Source organism: Simochromis diagramma, unplaced genomic scaffold (genome assembly GCF_900408965.1).
Source record: "Simochromis diagramma unplaced genomic scaffold, fSimDia1.1 OVJJ01000305.1, whole genome shotgun sequence".
Lineage (NCBI taxonomy): Eukaryota > Metazoa > Chordata > Actinopteri > Cichliformes > Cichlidae > Simochromis > Simochromis diagramma.
This window is the reverse complement of record NW_024387169.1, coordinates 937,753-956,091: the sequence shown is the minus strand read 5'-3', so window position 1 is coordinate 956,091 and position 18,339 is coordinate 937,753. Positions and strand designations below refer to the sequence as shown.

The window sequence follows — 18,339 nt, the reverse complement described above, 5'->3', positions numbered from 1 at the left end:
ATATATATATATATATATATATATATATATATATATATATATATATATATTTAAAAAAGAGAGAGAGAGCAAGAGACCGTCACCGTGTTTTCAGCTTCCACATACAAAAATATTATTAGAATGTCAGCAGACCTTGAAATACATTGGCTAGACACTAAATGTTATACAAGCTGCACCTGCTGCCACGTCATCCGCAGATAACGATAGCGTAAGTGGTCAAAAATAATTACTGGAGGAATTTTGTTTCCCTGAACCTAAAGTCTAAGAAACAACACACTACCAACTGCTGCACTCCTCTGTGGACAAAAGTGCTTTTGTTGGTCTTTTTAACAAGATTAAAAGAAAAGAAAAAAAGTGAGTGCATCTATCCCCAATAACCACTCGTCTCTCACACCCACACCCACGCAAATTCAGGTCTGACTGACACAGCACTTAGTCAGAAGGAAACACCCAGACGAGGTTAGCAGACCATACAGTCATCGCTGTTAAACATAACGAAGAGAAGGGAAAGAGAAAGAGACTTTAGCGCGTGTCTGTGTGCAGGAGGTGAGACTTAACTCTAAGAAGCGAAGCAGCGCTTCTTTAATCCAACCCAGTACCTAACCCGCACACACTTAGCCCCCATATCACTTTGATGCCCTGTTCAGGGAAACGATGAGATGAGAAAAAACCTCTGATCATGCCTTTTATGCAGACACACTCATGTACAAATACACATGTGAACACACCTTAAATGTCAGACGTGAGTGCGGATGAGGGCTGTTCCTCTAATGGGAGGAAGACATTTTAATGTAACTATCAATGCACCAAAACTGTGTGTGAACCGGCATGTATACATTCTGTGGTTTTCTCCCTGGCATCTCTACAGAGTGGCCTAATGTGAAGTAATGGCTGGATTTGAATATTTTATCACTATATAAAGGGGGCAAGGCAGACGGACCAATATGGATTTTGCCCGTCCTTTCTCTGCACTGACCCATGGGCAATATATCTTCCCTCCTGAGGCTGACCCATGGGTAAAGTTTCCTCTCGTTTACCGCTCTGTCCATTTGTTTGTGCCCACCGCCTCGCTTCCGGCCTCTCTTTACAAACTATATAGAAATATCAAGCTTTGAAGCCCCCTCCCCGTACGCACACGCAGGCAGCCACATACACGGAGGGGTGATGTTCCGACATAATGTGAACACAAGCAGGCACTCAAATCAAAATTGTCGCTCTTCATTCACTCATTAGGAGTTGGATGAAACTTTAAATGTGTGAGAAGAAAAAGAGTCAGTCATGACTAATCTGTAGGAGCAGAGACAGGAGTCGTGTTGCTGCTCTGCAGCTGTTTGTGTGAGTGTGTGTGACTGAGTCCACCCTCTGGCCTGCCACTTTGCTCTGTGCTGTTACTCGGAACAAATCCCGGATAGACTCGTATGCTCTTGCACGCTCTGTAATATCATTTTTATTCACATGTGGCCTTCTGTTTAAACTTTGATGGAAGGTAGAAGCCAGAATATTTCTCTCTCTCTGCGCACACACACACACACACAGCGCCTGGTACAGGCTCCATAACCCACATAGACACTGTGGCTACTGTCTGTTCCAAGCCAGAGCAGGGGCGGCCAGGGGAAGCAGTCCTCCAAATATAGCCCCTATATGTGTCCTTGTGTAGTTATTAAGAGATTTACACCACCTCAAACGGCTGAGGTCAGGGAAATGATACATCCCACTGCTCTCTGGTTGGAAAAAAAGACAGGCAGCACGGGGGAAAAAAATGATAATTGGTCAGTTTTTCTGTGGCCACTGGTGGTCTGAGATGAATTGGCTCACTCTTTAGGGATGAAAGTGATCATTCAGTTACCCACAAACATGCACATGAACACACTTGAGCTGTGGATCCCGTGGCCCAGTTCCAGTTGGCAGGGACGCTTTAGCGACACACTGTTCGCAGCTTCCAGCAGGGGGTTTAGTGGCTTGTGAGAGGGCGATGTTTGGAAGGAGTGAGCGAGCGGTGGCATCATTAGAACAAGACCTGGCGCTCATTAACCCTGGCCTTGCAGTTGCTCTAAACACTGCACGCCGACTGGGAGGTGGCTTGAAGCTTTCGGCACCTCCTCTCAGTTTTACTCCTCGTCCCTTTTGTCTGTGTGAGCCTGTAAGCCTTACTGGGAAATTGTGATCAGAGGTGGTAGGGCATGAGCTTCGGACTGCCCGTGTAGCTTGAAGCAGGAATTGAACGCTACTCTGCGACAGCCCTCCTTTTTTAATTTTTTTGCCATTTCTGCACATGGCAAGTGTCTTAAAAAGAAAACTGTTGCTCCCTGTAGAAAAGTTTTAATAGCTGTCTAAATGATCCGCATAAGAGTCTCTTTGGCCAGCTGACCCCGGCTATAGCTGCTTTGTGTCAAGTCCAACCGCCAACATTTGACTTCTACTCTGCAGGGCTTGGAGGGCCAGAGGGGTGCCGGTGCTCCACACCAGCCCCATTTCAGAGGGGTTTCTGTGGTCAGATGAATATTTAATGTGTTAGTGTGCACTTAGGAAAGAATGCCTTTGTTTTTCTCTCTATGATATCATAACCACAAGATAGAGCTGGGAGATGGGAGGCAATGCACACATGAGGCCTAAACAGCAGCGCTCAATATGCATCCAGAGCTGAAAATGGATGCTAAAGGTTGTAGATTTACTAGCCTCCTCTCAGAGTAGTGGTCTCATCATCTGAAAGCATTATGGAAGTCTATGAAGAACAAATAAAATGCTTGATATAAAATGTCTGGTATTAACAATGTAGTGAAAGGCGATGGCTGTGTTTTGAAGAGATGGGTGTGCCGTTCCCAGCCCTGCTTTGTTTCGCATGTGTACGTGTGTGTGTATGCTTTTATTTCCTGATAGTGTTTTATCTTCACTGCAGCATTGCTTTGCTCTTTTGTATCTGTGCTTTGAAGCATTTTGAGGTAAGTTCAGGTGTAAATCGTGCGAAAAGTGTAAAGTTATGTTCTTCCTCACACTGCAAGTGGGCGTTTCGAAGACCAGACCGCACGAACAATCTCCACCGAGCGTTGCCCAGCCGAGCGTTGCCCTCCACAAAACCGTATCAGCTCAACAGGGAGGCAGTGTTTGCTCAGCGAGGTGACTGCCAGGACTTTAACACGATGCCACAGCTGAACGATCACCCAGTGCGACCTGTTTCCTTCCTTCACCCTCGCACTTTTCTCTACTTCTCCTCTCGTTTTCTGTCTGTCTGTCTGTCTCTGTCTCCTTTAAAAGAAAGAAACATATGTTGCCGTCCAAAGGGAGACACATTAAACACAAGCCCTTTTTAGTTAAGGGCTGGGTTCTTTTTCAGGGACAAAGTGAAACTCTATCTGAACAGCAAAGGCCAATACGTGCTTTGGCTGTGACCCAGCTCTGCACTGAATATATTTGAAGTGTAAATATTTGTTTTCGTCGTATAAATGGACTTGATAGGCCCCTGATAACAGACAAGAATTAATGTGGAGTGCATGTATCACAGTGAAAACTATGTCTGGACTGTCTATGTATGCATGGTATTGAATTGCATAAAAAAACAATGTTTGGGTAGTGTAAGGAGCACTCCTGAGTCTAGCACAAAGTACACAAAATGGCAGCTGTGTGGGCTTTTTTTGTTGCATTAATGAATCATTTTAATAATACCACAAATTTTAGGTCAGGGAAGCCCTTGTTTTTTGTGCTAGCGCACTGAAACTAAAGTCTTGAAAAGATATGAAAACAAGCTGCATCCTTATCTAACTTCTGAAACTCGACAGTGTAGCGGGGTGACAGTTGAACACATGTTGCAGTGGGGCCTACTTGCCTGCGAGCAAACTTCCGTTTGCCCTCAACAGACACTGAGGACGTTTCAACATGTGTTGAGCAAAACCTTGTACACCTGTCTTCCTCTTCCTCCTCTCTAGCGGACCTGAACCCCCCCCCCCCCCCCCTCGCGTTCCCACCCTGCTTCTTTCTGCCACCCTTTTCGTTTACTTCCCTTTTCATTCTATTATGAGCACAGCCCAAAACACTTTTCTGCAGCAGTGCATTTGGCTCTGTGCTTCCCAAGGCCACCAATCACACCATTGGGTATTTACAGTGGGGCAAATCAAAGTTCTTGTTTTGAGGCTGACCCTGAAGGATGTGGGTTTTACCCTTGGCTGGTGATTGTGGCTGTCTCGTCTGGGCCTAAATGAGTCGATGCTTGCCACACTCAGACATTACACTGCTTTAAAGTCATTTACATAACGCTCCCGTACGTCCTTATGAATAAATGCGTAAAGTTTTACAACTCTGTGCGCTCACTTCATGATAATGACAAACTGTATCTCTGGATATAAGTGTGAGCTAAAGTGTCTATCATAAACACAGCAGCGCTTTTAGTTTTTTTTTTTCTTTTCTTTTTTTTGCGGAAACATTATTTAGGCTTTCAGGGGGACGTCAACAAAAGTTGTGGCATGCTTTTATCATCCTCTACGGCCACAGCTGGGGGACCGTCTGGTCCCTGAGGCAGATGCATCAGCCTGTCTCTGGGGACATCAGCACTGTGAAAATCCCCCTCGTAGGCCTAACACAAGCTGCTCACAACGGAAGTTGCTACATGAGACTGTTTGAGCAAAGAGCGAAGCCTTCCTTTTCTGATAAGGGGATAAAGTGCTTTGCGTGTGTGTGTGTGTGTGTGTGTGTGTGTGTGTGTGTGTGTGTGTGTGTGTGTGGAACAGAAGCAGTGCCACACAAGGACAGCCCTGCAGCGAGGCAGGTTGAGGCAGGCAAAGAGGATGAGGGGGTGCCAAAATAGTGCACCCAGATTCTAGAACAATACAGCAAGGCCCGTAGCACATTGAGAGCAATCATCCCTCTTTTGTCTGGCCTTTCTGTACTTTTGTGTGTGTGTGTGTGTGTGTGTGTGTGTGTGTGTGTGTGTGTGTAACTGTCTTCTGAGGCGTGTTGGGGGGTGATATGAGTGGAACTGTTTTGCAGGCCTTTTGGCTGAATGCCTGCAGACTTTGCAGTGCTGCTGCTGCTGCTTTGGCCTTGTTGTGCACAGAAGGCCTATTTGGCTCGGGTGACAGATCATATTAAAGCAATAAGCTGCTCTGAGTGTGTTATTTTAGCTCAAACGGTGAATGAGGTTGTTGTGCACATCTGTGTGTGTGTTTACGCTCGCGTCTGCGTGGTAGTCAGGTCGCTCTAAGTAGCGAGGTGCTGGGTGAAAGGTGGGGGCCTCGCAGAGCTGTGGGAAAGGAAGACAAGCTGCTGCTGTCACATACATCAATGCAACGCCAGCAGATGTGTCAAACGGCTTTGCGTTCACACCTCCGTGCATAGTAGCTCACACACAATTATGTGCAAAAATGAGTGCATTTGCCCCTAAACACACACGCAAACACACAGAGTTCCACTGAATGACAAGATTAAGATTCCAGGTGGGTCAGAGCAAATGTGTGAAATGTGAAATGTGTGAATTTTCCATCATGTAGGCACGCATAAATTTTTTTATTTATTTTTTTTACTTTCAGTTCTTTCTCTGTGTGTGTGTGTGGTTTTTTTTTTTTTTTTTTTTTTTTTTTAATGCTCTTGGTGGACTGTTGTAGAAGTGTCGAGGTTACAAGACTGACCTCTCCTTTGCTCTGATGATTCCAGTCTGTGTTTACCTACAGAATTACAACTTTCTCCACTGCTGGAAGCAAAAGAAAAGTTCTTGCTGCACCTATTATTTGCTCACTGTTCCTAACCATTAAGGCCTGAAGAAATAAATATCCAAACCGCAGGGTGGTGGTACACAGCGTCTTTTCCAGTAACCAGCAGGTGCCTTCTTCCCACAAACCGCCCCCCCCCACCACCCACCCCTCGCACTCTTTGCCCCAACGCAGAAAACGGTTTATTGTCATAATCCAGCGGGGGAGAAAAATATTCCTCCACTCATGGGCCATTTATTTTTCTAAATGCAGATCGGAACTTTTATTGAATTACAGCTGAAAGGTCGTAATGGCTCCCTCCTGTATGGGTCAGTGTAAATAAGGAAGAGTGAGCACACACAGAGTGGGCATTTTACTTCAAGTCATAGGTAAGTAAACAGGAAAGACGCTTGGCTGCTGAGTTTACAGGGGAGTGGGTAGGTGGAGAGAGCTGAGTGGAGATGTTGGCCCGACTTCTTATTTGATTATGAGAATGTGTCTTCTGCTTGCATCATAAGACTGAATTAAAAGTGCCGTCTGGGACCTCTGTAAATAATTTGGTAATTCCTGGTACGTCCTGCTGTTTTATTCGGCGTCAGTGAATATGGGGAGGAAATTTGTGTCTGAGCGGAAAAAGAAAGGGCATTTTACCCCAAAGCTTTTGTGTGTGTGTGTGTGTGCGTGCGTGCGTGCGTGTGTGTGTGTGTGTGTGTGTGTGCCTCCAATAGTCATCAGCAGGCCTGAAGGAGGAGGATTCACTGCACTGTTTCAAAATGTGGACAATGTTCTTCTTTTTCCTCATACAGCTGAAACTTGTGCATTGACACTGCAGCAACATGCCGAACAACAAACAGAGGCAGCAAAGGGAGAAGAAGAGAAAAAACGGTGCCCGTGATTGGCTAATGGCTGCAATTTCTTTGTTTATATCACAGTTCGGCCGATGTATTTAAACTAATTAGCTCTGCTTTCACAGGAAAGCCTAAGTGCAAAAGCTTAAGCAGGATTACCTACAGCTGTGTGTGAATGCACGAGTGCGCGTCTCGTCCTCAAAGAGAATTGGCCTCAAAGCTTCTAGATGTGGTTAAGGTGGCAACAGTGGTCAGAGAGCTTCCATCTCAGTCCTTTATTTATCCTCCCACGACAAAATTTGATCATGTTACACTCACAACGAAAAAAGACATGAGAAAATAATTAGCAGCCGAGTGGCTGCTTCTAAAGCTTACGGATATGCATGATACGGCCCTCATCTGCCTCCCGTCACAAGTCTGAAAGCTCAAAATGCGGTGGATGGTTTGTCCCAGCACACGAGTTCCTCTCTGAAATCAGTTCAGAACTATTCAATATGTACCACTGCATTCCAGTGGATTTATCAGTTAGCCAATATTTGTTCTACGTCTAATCACTGAAGCCAAGTATGATGCATCTGGAGTGACCCCGGGGGCGAGAAAGACCACAGTCGACAGGCTCCAGTCAGTGCAGACGCCACAGAGTGTCATTTCTTTGAAAAGATATAAAATCTGCCCTTTATCAGTTCCCAATCTGTCTCTGTGTGGTGTTGAGGCAGACTCTCGTCTCAACCAAATCATAAATTAGGTGGTCATGAGGTTGATCGTTGAGGCTCGCCACTATTTGTCTGTGTATGTGTGACTGTGTGCATGAGCAGGCCGCTATGTCTCCAGGTTATAACATCTCGTAGTTAGGAAAGCACCCGGCGTCACGCACGCCGCTTCCCCCCCCCCTCCCGTGGCACTGATACACCTGTAGGCCTTTCTTTCAAAGACACCCATCTCCATTTTCAAACATCAAAGTTTTCTTTGAGAGAGCAATTCGCACCGAGGGGGATCCTTTCATGTGATCTGCGGAGCATGGGCGTGGCTGCACTTAAAGAGATGCACCTGGCAGGTGCATAAGCTGGGCACCCGCACACGCAAATGCATACGCAGCAGCATTCATGCTATCTCTTTGTTTACTTTGCAGAGCGACTGCAATATCACAGGAAAAATAACACAGCAAATGTCATTGTTTGTCTATTTGCATACTTTGTACAGTCTGTGTGCCAAATGCAAATAAAATCAACCCGCCAACTCTAACATGCACCCGACCCCCCCCCCCCCCCTCCCCTCCCTCCCTGACTACCTCCCTACGCCCACCATTCTCCTCATGGAGCTGTAGGAACACACCCAACCGAGTAAACACAGGCAACAAAACACGACAGTACTTGTGTGATTTTGGATGCGTGGGCCTGTGTTGGTGGGAAAGTGTGTCAGCTCTGGCTGTATGTATACAGGTACTGCACGTATGCTGTGTAATTATGTTAGTGGTTACGATGTTTTCACGTGTATCATTCTCAAGTATCACAAGACAAATGAGCACTTTGACGTCGCTCAGGTGGAACGAGCTGCCGCATCTTCAGCATTCAGCAAACAACAGTCTGTGCAAATCTCATCACCCCATACGTGCACAAAAAATAATGAGCCAATCTATCTAACAGTTCATATTCATCGTTTCGCTTCTAGTGTTATTTATCCGTCTTGATTATATTACTCTGATTAAATGAGATGGCACTCGAAAATTCATTTGAAAAACTCAACAGCAACCACGACACGGTTACTCAAAAAAAAATCCACAAACCTCATTGGGAGCGGTTTCACATAGGAACTATTTTGTTTCTACCGAAGCGCACCCGCCAACCAAAGGAAACACGCAGCTAGATAATATTACAGCTCAGTTGAGTTACAGCATTAATGTTTACACGCTGTCACAAGCGTGACCCTCCTGTTGCAGGTAGAGAAGCATTTTCTTCTGCATACTGACATAGTTGGCAGGTGCAGTTCAGTTAAAGAGGAAATAGTTCCCATGTGAAACTGCTCACATCAAGGTTTTATGGATCATTTTGTTTGGTTTTAGTTTTTTAATGTCTTGGTTATGATGTGCTACTAATAATGAAACAGGGGGCACAGCACATATCTCCAAAAAATAGGGCGGGGGGGGGGGGATCTCCACAGCAGGGCAAAGAGGCAGAGGCAGAGTTAAAACTAGATATTTAAGATTCAGCTGAAAATGTGTGGAAGCTATTTTCTAGTTAGTGACATTACAAACACACACTCATAGCTGAACTGATTTCTCACACACAGACAAGTCTCTAATCTGCTGTCAGATATTAAATTTATATAATTTTTTTGACACTTTATTTTTTCTCAAGCTCCAAGCATTTCCTACCCTTGTCTGAACTCTCTGCCTTGACCCACAGCAAGGTCTTTCGGGGAACTGATTCATTTCAGGTTGAGAGATACAGAAATACAAACGGGCCCTTCCCCCGGGGCTAAATAGGCAGCAGTTGATGTCATGTATAAGTGAGGTGGTGAGAAGGGCAACAAAAATATAGCTGAGGGATTAATCGGTGAGAATAACCCTGCTCGGGCGTATGAGCTGTTGTGTGGAGGCATCTGATAGCAGCGACAAACAGGGGAGGGACTCGACACTTCAGTCATCTGTTTTCCTTTTTTGCCTTTCTGTCTTTTTCTAGCTCAGCATGCCCTCTCTTGTTGCTGGATGTGATATTTTGTTAGAGCTCAGACGAAACTGGAGGGAGAGCTTTCATCGACAGTTGTGCTTCCAGTTTGGGCTCAGCAGAAGTTTGATATTAAAGTCTGACAGATAGATTGGGGGGTGGGGATGGATTAGGGTGACAAATGCCGGATGTTTGATGAGGAAATCAGCAGCAAGGGAGACAAAAATACTGTTCAGGAACAGAATTCTGTCTGTGTGCGTTCATGACCGTGATGCTGTGTGTCTGGGCATGTGGATATACATTAGTGTACACAACTGTACTCATAGCGTAAGTGTTTCCCTTACTGCTCAAGCGCTTTCAAGCATAGCATTCTTTGTTACATTGCCGCAGGCGAGCCACCGCTGCAGTCCTGTCCATCAGGTTCTCTCGACTAGATCCGTAAACATTAATAAAATAAAACCCTCCTTCCCTTCGGTGCCAGCTCCTGCCATGGCTCGGCAGGCAGCCATGCAAATGCAGGCCGTACACAAACAGCCTGCAAAGCCCCGCACGGCCGGGCCCAGCGGCCTGCCAGCCTGCAGACAGGTGAGCCCGGCACTGGACAAGATGTACAGACATCGTTGTGTGTAATCGTTGACTAAAAACAACCAAAAGAAAAGCAGTTTTTGCATGTAAAACTGTCTCTGAGATGACATTCATAATTTTAAAAAAATGCAGTTTTGTGTGTTGGCAGAAGCGCCTCGTAACATTTGGCTCGACACGTTGCACAGTTGCAATGTGCTGCCTTGTGGTTAGAAAATGATCTGATTAATTTTATGGTCCTAATAATGTCTGAATGTTGGTGTGTGTTCCTGTTCTGTCTGATATAGTCTCAGAATGTGCTTCTTGTTTAAATAAGAGAGGCCCTTAATCTCATCTTGTGAGGTTTCTATTTTGAGTTTTTTTTTTTCTTTCTTTTTTTACGAACTAAGCTCATCTCGGCCTCAGATCAGACACACCACATTGAAACCAGCATAATGAACAATATAAATGTGCTGCGTTTCAAAATGCTCCCTCTATCCTGTTCTCCTCACAGAGTGCATTTTAACCTTTGCACAAAAGGCCACCAGTCTGTGTTTGAAATTGAGGGGGCTTTAGTTCGAGTTCATGAATATTGAAATCATATTCAGAAGTTTCTTTTCTGTCATTCTGTGAATTTCCTCTCAGCACAGTGTAACAGAGTTTAATGGAGCTCTAAATTCCTCCTGCCCTAAATTAAACAGTGTTACTTTATAGCACCCAGCGCCAGTGTAAAAGTAGCACGGCCTCTCTGACGCCTCAGCTGAAGCCGTAACTTGTTGACAGACAGACAGGAGACAGCATTAACGTACACAGTTATTTCACACCGACACACTTGCAGATGAACCAGAGAATGCACTTGATGCACTCGCACACACATTCAGCTTCTTTTTTTTCTATTTGAACAGAATACAATCAAATTGAAACCATGCCCGCACACACACACAGCGTTTATTATTATCTACTCGCTGTTCTCTTTTATACCTCTGCAAATAGATGGCACTTCGTTTGGCAGGGTGAGGAGTGGGGGTGGGGGGCTTGATGCTTCTCACTCCATGCCCCCTGAGCTCCCTTTGCTAACAGTGTCCTTTCATGTGGCTCTCGCTGCCACTCTCTCTGTCCCCTGTGTGCTCCATGTTCACCGGTTCTAAAGAACCCACTTCCGCATAAGCCGCAGTTATCCACCTCTAAGCAACCCTGATAAGTAAGATTCCTCCATAGAAACTATCAGAAAATCCTATTTCTCATATCTATCTCACCTTGAGCTCATTAAAAAATAAAAATGCACACATACAGCTCTAACCGTCAGTGACTGAGTCATCTGAGTACCTCTGCTTTCACCATCCCTCGCACTAGAAGCATTAAACCACAAGAGCATGTAGCTGTGGCTGAAGGATGGCGCTAACAGCTTTAGCATGCCGTGCCTTCCTGCCAGGGCTAACGGTGGCTGGAGTCTGCCCTGTGTTAAATCAACGAGCCACTTATGTGGTTGTGCAGGCAGGTACAGTACGACCCCTGACCAGCGCTGAAGAAGGTAGGAGTGAGGAGGAGGAGGGTTCCACTGAGCTGAGCCACCTGCGGCTTGGAGACTCACTCAGCTCCTCTTAGTGGTCTTGGGTTTTGCCTTAATATGCTTTACAGTTTCCTCTGACAGGGCCCTTCCCTGTGCCCCTGCTGCACACACACACAGACACACAAGCCTACCCTACTATTTAAGTGAGGACAATATATTGCCCTACATTCATTCTCTAGAGGCTTACCATAACCCAAGCTTAACCCAAACTTCACTCTAATCTTAACCCCAAAACCCAAGCCTTAACCCCAAAAGAAATCTAGGGGAAACTGGATTTTCTAGCACATCTTGATCGTGTGAACTGATTCTCTAGCTCTCCCTTCACCAAGGCACTGCACACCCACGAATGCACTTGCACTTGCTTTCAGGCCTGCTCAGTGTAAGACTCTCATCTACATTCAAGAAGCCAGTGGGTTTACTGACACCCACACTTAGAGAATCGGGAGTCGACGCTGACAGTGCTGTGCAGCATCGCACCTCAATGCATTTTAGCAATAATGCTAGTGTGAGTGGGTCTCTTTGTGCGTGTGCGTGTGCACTTACTGCGTGGTTCGCGGGGTCCGTCCACGGTCACTTTGATGGCGCGGTGGTACGTGGCCACCTGAGGCGGTCCAGTGAACACGGTGATGGTCAGAGTGAAGCTCTTTCCTGCAGCACAGCAACCAAATCGCGTTCATGAGTGTTATTTATTCTTCTTTGTAAACGACCGTTTAGAATGATCTGCAAAACTTATTTTCTCTCTTCTCACAACAATACTTCGCTTGTTCAACCTCAAATCATCACCGGCTTTCGTCCCGCTGCTGCAGCCTTTGAATTCAAATTAAATAATAAGAAGAAGAAAAAGAAGAAGCCAAGGACCGGCTCTCTTTTGACGGTCTGGCTGCGGGTATGATTTGGATTATTGAGGGAATGTCTTCCAGATTGTGCCAAAGAGCTTACAGCAAGAGTTTATTGTTCAACAAGGCAGGCTCTCGCTCCCATCTGCATCAAAGTGCAGAGAGAGGAAGGCTGGACCACGCAGGGAGTCCGGCGCTCGTCCCGGGCTCTGAGAATAGCGTCCCTTGTTAAATGGAGACTGAGTGGGAAGACAGACATAAAATCCTCATGTGGGTGGGCTAATTGGCTGCAGAAATAAAAGGTACGAACTACTTAAAAAAAAATCATGGAAAAGACAATCAGATAAAAAAATAGAAATATAAAATCCAGAAATGGCCTCACGGAGAGAAGCGAAATGACTCTGATGAGGCTTTTAAAATCGTTCTCTTTTATTATTTAATTTGACCATATTTACTTGAACTTTGCGCTGTTTTGATTTTCTCAATATAGCATAAAATGGTACACGGTAGGCCTATGGTTTGACCACAACATCCTGGAAACGAGCCTGTTGACGTGGGAATTTTTATACAGCAATTAAACGCAATAACCGTGATAAATAGTGCGCAATAGTCCATAAGATGCACGCATCCTAAATGGTGGCGGGGATTATTTGACAAATTGCCCCGGGACATAAATTGCACGGTGGTTTCTCATCCATCCCTCCGACTTGCACCACGTCGATGATTATTTGTATTCTCTCGGATTAAGAAAATTATACAGCCACATTGCAGCTGCATACCGTGACGCAGGCCAGATGTTTCTGATGACACCCGTGGACGTCAGTTGGCAAGGTGTGGGCACTCGTCGTACCCAAACATAAACGCTTCCACATTTGCAGAATTATCTCAGCAACAGAAATCATCCCCAAAACTGACAGAAAAGTATTTATGCGCGAGCTGTATTTTAATACGCGCAGCGGTGCAGCCTGTGCAAAATATTTAGTTTCATATCATCCGCGTTCTCTCAAAAATAATATGTTGTCACTCGTTTTTTGTTTGTTTTTTTCTGTGCCCAGAAATATGATCTATTATTATGTGTTTTCAAATGCATCACACGCAGACATTCCCTCATCGTTTGTGTGCAGGCCTGTGTGTGTGTGTGTGTGTGTGTGTGTGTGTGTGTGTGTGTGTGTGTGTGAGAGAGAGAGAGAGAGAGAGAGAGAGAGAGAGAGAGTGAGAGAAAGAGAGAGAGAGTTTCAGAGGTTACGCTCACCTCGTCCGCTCCTGCCCACGAAGCGCAGGTCGTTGAAGCGAGCCACCTGGTTCTTCATTACAGCCGAGGCATTCCTCAGCTCGGCCGAGTAGTTCTCGTCGTTTCCGGCCATCACGGTGACCAGAGTCCCGTCGGGGACGTCACCAAGAGCCACAACCTGAGCGCAGGAGAGGGGGAAAAAAAAGATGTTGGTCACTCGGGTCATCAAAGCAAATGTGCTCAATGCGCGCGTAAAACCGCATCCGACTGTTTCGTAATATTAAGTTAGAAATCGTACATTGTACAATTTGAACACAATGTCAACAATAAACTGCTGATTGAATTATGCAGCTTGGAGGTTTTTTTAAAGTAGACAATGTCATCACGTTAACAAAGAAATCATATAAATTTCACTACACGTTCTGTGACTGTGATGTCCTCATCCGAGCGGATCCGAACACATGACAAAGACAGTTAACTGATAAAAACACAAGAATTGACTCAGGAAGCGTCAACATTGCGTAATCCAGAAACACATAAAGGTACAAAATATTAATTCAGCTGCTCTTGCTACTTGCACTTAAATTTCTTATCCCTTATTGTGCAATTTAAAGCCTAAAAAAGCAAATGTTATTTTTACGATTTGATATTTAAAATTTAACTCAAAGCAAAAACTGAAAGTCACCCAAAAATCCCATCAGATAATTCTAAATAAAAGAAAATGGATTACTTCCTCAAGTCCCATTTGCTTGGTTTTAATTTATTTATTTTTTGTTCTTCTTTTTTTTTTCTTTACTCGTACATTTAAGGAAGTTAGAGGCCTGCAGTGGGAATTATTAAATGAAAAACATAACACATGATAATAAGGAGCGATGTGTCTTGCCTTGAAAGCCACGGGGAGCGTCTTGTTGCACCTCCAGTGAGACGGCAGCACAGAGCAGAGGAAGTTCGGGCTGTCGGTCCGGACCAGCTCGCCCGCGTGGTCCGCAAGGACGTCCACCACGTTCCTGGTGTCCGGTCTTGACCTGATGGGCCCTGCGGTGGCCATGGCCCCGTTGCTGTCTCCAATCTTGCTGCAGGGGAAGGATGTGGAGGGCGGCGTGAACCGTCTGGTGGTCGGCGGCTCTACGGGAATATGCATCACAACAGCTTGGGTCAGTGCCACCTGACTGGGTCGGATCAGAGGAGCAAAACTCTTTGGAGGGAAAAGTTTTTGTCTGTCTCTCCAGACGCTGCTGGTGTCAAGAGTCCACTGTGTTGGCGCAAAGGTTGGAGGCGAGAGCGCAGAGTGGAAAGAGCCTCGCTACCTGAACAGAAACTACAAACTGGTGACTGTGTGGCTAGATCATCTGCACATGATGTGTCGGCTCGAGCAGCACCAGAGCCGACGAGGTTTGCTCTAATTTCAGCAAAGACGTGCAAATAAAAGCTCTGCGGCAGCGCTCGGCTTGTCTTATATCGGTGCTCGCGTCTGCCGTACACCGTGGATTTCTTTCTGCCGCGTGAGAACTGAATATAAGCACCACAAACTGCCCGAGATCTCACTCAAACTCGCAAATAAGTGAATGAATCTCCCAAATATTTTTCTGCAGATCGGTAAGAGTCTGTTGGCACAGGTAATCCAGGCGCGATATATTAAAAAAAAATTAATCCGCCTAACTAAAACCAAAAAAATGTCTCGACTAAACAGCGATTTTCTTTTTAAGCAGACGCCTCCCGCTGATTTCACCAGAAACTTTTTTCACCGCTGGTTTAAAAACAAAACAAAACAAAAAAGTCTAATTAAATTTCTCAAACTCGAATATCTACAGTCAAACTGCAGTTAAAGCACAGCGATGTCCTGTTTCTTGCGTAAAAGTTCTCGCAACCGTATCCCAGTTTAGGTGTTCCCACAAAAAAAAAAAAAAAAAAACCCAAAACCAACACAACTCTGGAATAATGGGAACGATCCTGTCGCTCCAGTTGGATTTCCTTTAAAAGTTATCCTTTAGGGCGCAAGAAGGAGCCGTGAGGATGAACAGGGTGCAGAGTGCCGCGATATTATTTTACCCTAGTCATTTTAGTGTTTAGTGGTTGGGAGTGTGGAGATGATTTCGACCAATGAATCTACTGGGCTGGGCTTTCATCAGACCAATCAAACTCGCCGGTGCTCCCTCTGCAGCTATGCACTGTTGTCACACACACGATCTAAATTATTGATACATATCTCTGCTTTTCTCTGTGTTTTTATGCGCTACACACGCTTTTTACATGAAACAGAAAGCAGGAGACAGCGTGCGTTAAGAGGAAATGTTTTATTTTTATTTTATTTTTTCAGAATAAGAGACGCCAGATATAACTTACGAAAACAAAACCAGCATGCAAGCAAATACTTTTGCTTAAATTATTATTTTTATTATGACTAATAATGAAATAAGCAGATGCTTTAAATGGTGAATTTGATGGACTTTAGCGCTTAAGAATAAATCCTGCGTTTGGCTTCTGTGGAGATTTACTGTAAATCCCGAGTGTCACAGGGCACCACCTTAATCGTTAAAATATTATATAAGATCAAAGGTGTGCACCTTTATCTCCACGCTGGTTTATCACACAGCCTCCTCTGAACTCAGCTGTTTGGAAGTGATCTAAAGAAGGCCCGAGACTGCACAGGTCTGCGGTTTCAATCTCATTTATTCATTTTAGACGCTATTATATCTCGAGGCTTCGCACCATCTCTAAATTTTCATAAAGTGAAATTATGGGTTTAAGATAGATCCATATCATTTTAATTGACTGAGCGGAATTCAATAAAAAAAATTAAAGCAAACAAGCAAATGTGTTTTTTTCCCACATCAAAGAACACAACAGAGTCAATGCGTGTGTGAGAGAGTGTGTGTGTGTGTGTGCCAGAGGCTGAATTCATTAGAAATGTTGAGGGTTACATCAAATGACGGCACACCCTGCTAAAGCCTTCCGCCGTGCTGCTTTTTGACACTAGTTGGCGCATTTGCCTTTTCAATCGCTGACAGCTCCGGCGGTCTGAGAAGCAGACATTTCACATCTGCAGAGGAAACTTTTATCTGCTCCCTGAGATGAGTCGGAAATCTGAATTAATTTCGACTTTAGGCCAAACGCTTAAACATATTTTTGATTTTTGGGGGGAATTTCTGTTTAGCTGGTGGGAGATTTGCTCCCCGGGCATTTTCATATTCACATCCACGTGTGAGATATTTGCCCGGATCACAATAAAATGTGTTATTGTCGGGAAATAAAAATTCTTATTAGAGCACGCACATTTATTCGTTTAAAAACTTCTCATTGAAGCCAACTGAATGAATAAAATGCGATATTTGCGCGTCTACATACATCATTTATAGATTCAATTCTCTGAGAGTTTTTTTGTGTGTGTGTCTGCTGTAATTCATTTTAAATGCACAGGCAGGCTTTTAAACATCGCATAAAAATACCGTGTGCACATTTTTACTGAGTTTGGCGAGGAGTGATCGATTAGGAGAGAAAGCATTACGCTCTAGAAATTTGGTAGTTTTGATTTAAAAATGCCACAAAACGTAAAATAATAATTAATGAATTAAATTCAGCGAATATATGTTTTAGTAAAATTTTCATAGTGTGTGCGCAGTTTTTTAACGCTGTTTGTTTGCAATATAATTAATTAAGAGCAGCTAAGTAGCTCGTCGGAGTGGTTTCCCTTAACCTTTCCTGCCGCAGTGATCAGAGCTGCAGTCACACAGCAGGATGCAGAGCTTAGACAGAAACAATATAAACATCATTCTAAAATTTTAAGATGTTAAAATCGCCTGAAAACTCAATTTTATTTCCTAATAGCTATCAGCAAACATCAGTTGATCATTGTTGGCGCATCTGTGCAACATTCATTAATATTTACAATGGCAACGTTGCACAACCGTGTGCGCAGAGTGCCAGCCAAGTGTTGCTAAACTTTAGTTCTCTAAATAAATTCTGTGAAATTCTACCTGCGTGCCTTTCTCTCTCTTTCCTTCTGGGCTGAATGCTGTGAGAAATATTAATGTGCAGGCTTGTTTTAACACTCTCACACTCCTTGTCTGTGGTTGCTTGTTTTTTGTAATGTAGGACAGCGGTTCAGAGGGTTTGAGCAAAGCTTTGAAAAAAAATTACGCACTGAAAGCACATGAGAAAAAAAGAGAAATATTTTATGGTAGCAAAGCCACCATCACACTTATCCCTGGTTCACAGAAGACAGCAGCATAAATAATTGCTTTATGTGTTGACATTGTTGGTATTTTTTTTTTTTTTTACCTGATGTGAGAAATCTCCAAATCACAGAAGCTTAGAGCTGTACAACCTGACCTCCCTGAATTAAAACAATAAATAAATCGGATCAGATCAGCTATCACACTGCCTCTATTTTAAAAAAGCACAGCTGGACTGGGACAATGACAATGCTGGTGGTATTTTAGTCATCCTCCTGCCCTAGTTCATTATTAATATGTGACCACACGCCCCAGCTATACCCCACTCAGCCTTAATGTGCGCTCCGGGCGCCTGTCACATTTAGACCTCCACATTTCAACATGCAGTTTCTACAGTTTCAGCCGCACAGGCATCGAGGACGGAGCCCGCCGTGCCCCTGAACGATTTTTAATGATCCGAGTGGGCTGAGCCTGAAATCAAGACAGAACTCCTGGAGGACATGTGAAACCCAGGACCCACCTCAAAAAGGCCTCAGCGTATAAGATTCTTGAGCATTCAGGGATAAAAAGAAAACAGATCCTTCAGATATAAATCAAGAAATCACATCATTGTTTACTGATGGTTGCTCTGTGAAAACCTGTGGTTGAGAAGTTGCCTTCATCTGTTTTCCTGGCCTGAATCAGAACAAAAGAAGGGGTCTCCTCAGCATCAGAAAGCATCACACAGTCTGTCTGAAGCACCGCAGTAAAACAAATCTGAAATGGGGCATTTTAGACACTCTG

At 44.4% G+C, this 18,339-nt stretch overlaps 1 protein-coding gene and 1 long non-coding RNA gene across 3 annotated transcripts in view; both read right to left on the bottom strand.

Annotated features, from left to right (window-relative positions):
- Nucleotides 1–18,339, bottom strand: part of runx3 (RUNX family transcription factor 3) — a 49,290-nt gene that overhangs the window by 14,553 nt on the left and 16,398 nt on the right. For both annotated transcript variants that reach the window (XM_040049034.1, XM_040049035.1), the window contains 3 exons: nucleotides 14,268–14,509; nucleotides 13,406–13,562; nucleotides 11,861–11,965 (listed from right to left, as the gene is read on the bottom strand). In XM_040049034.1, coding sequence (XP_039904968.1) covers nucleotides 11,861–11,965; nucleotides 13,406–13,562; nucleotides 14,268–14,509 — 504 coding nt within the window. The remainder of the gene's footprint in view (nucleotides 1–11,860; nucleotides 11,966–13,405; nucleotides 13,563–14,267; nucleotides 14,510–18,339) is intronic.
- Nucleotides 2,140–11,854, bottom strand: LOC120744553. Its single transcript, XR_005698389.1, has 3 exons — nucleotides 8,862–11,854; nucleotides 6,647–6,654; nucleotides 2,140–2,150 (listed from the first exon to the last, which is right to left on the bottom strand). It is a non-coding gene; the product is annotated as an uncharacterized LOC120744553 (long non-coding RNA).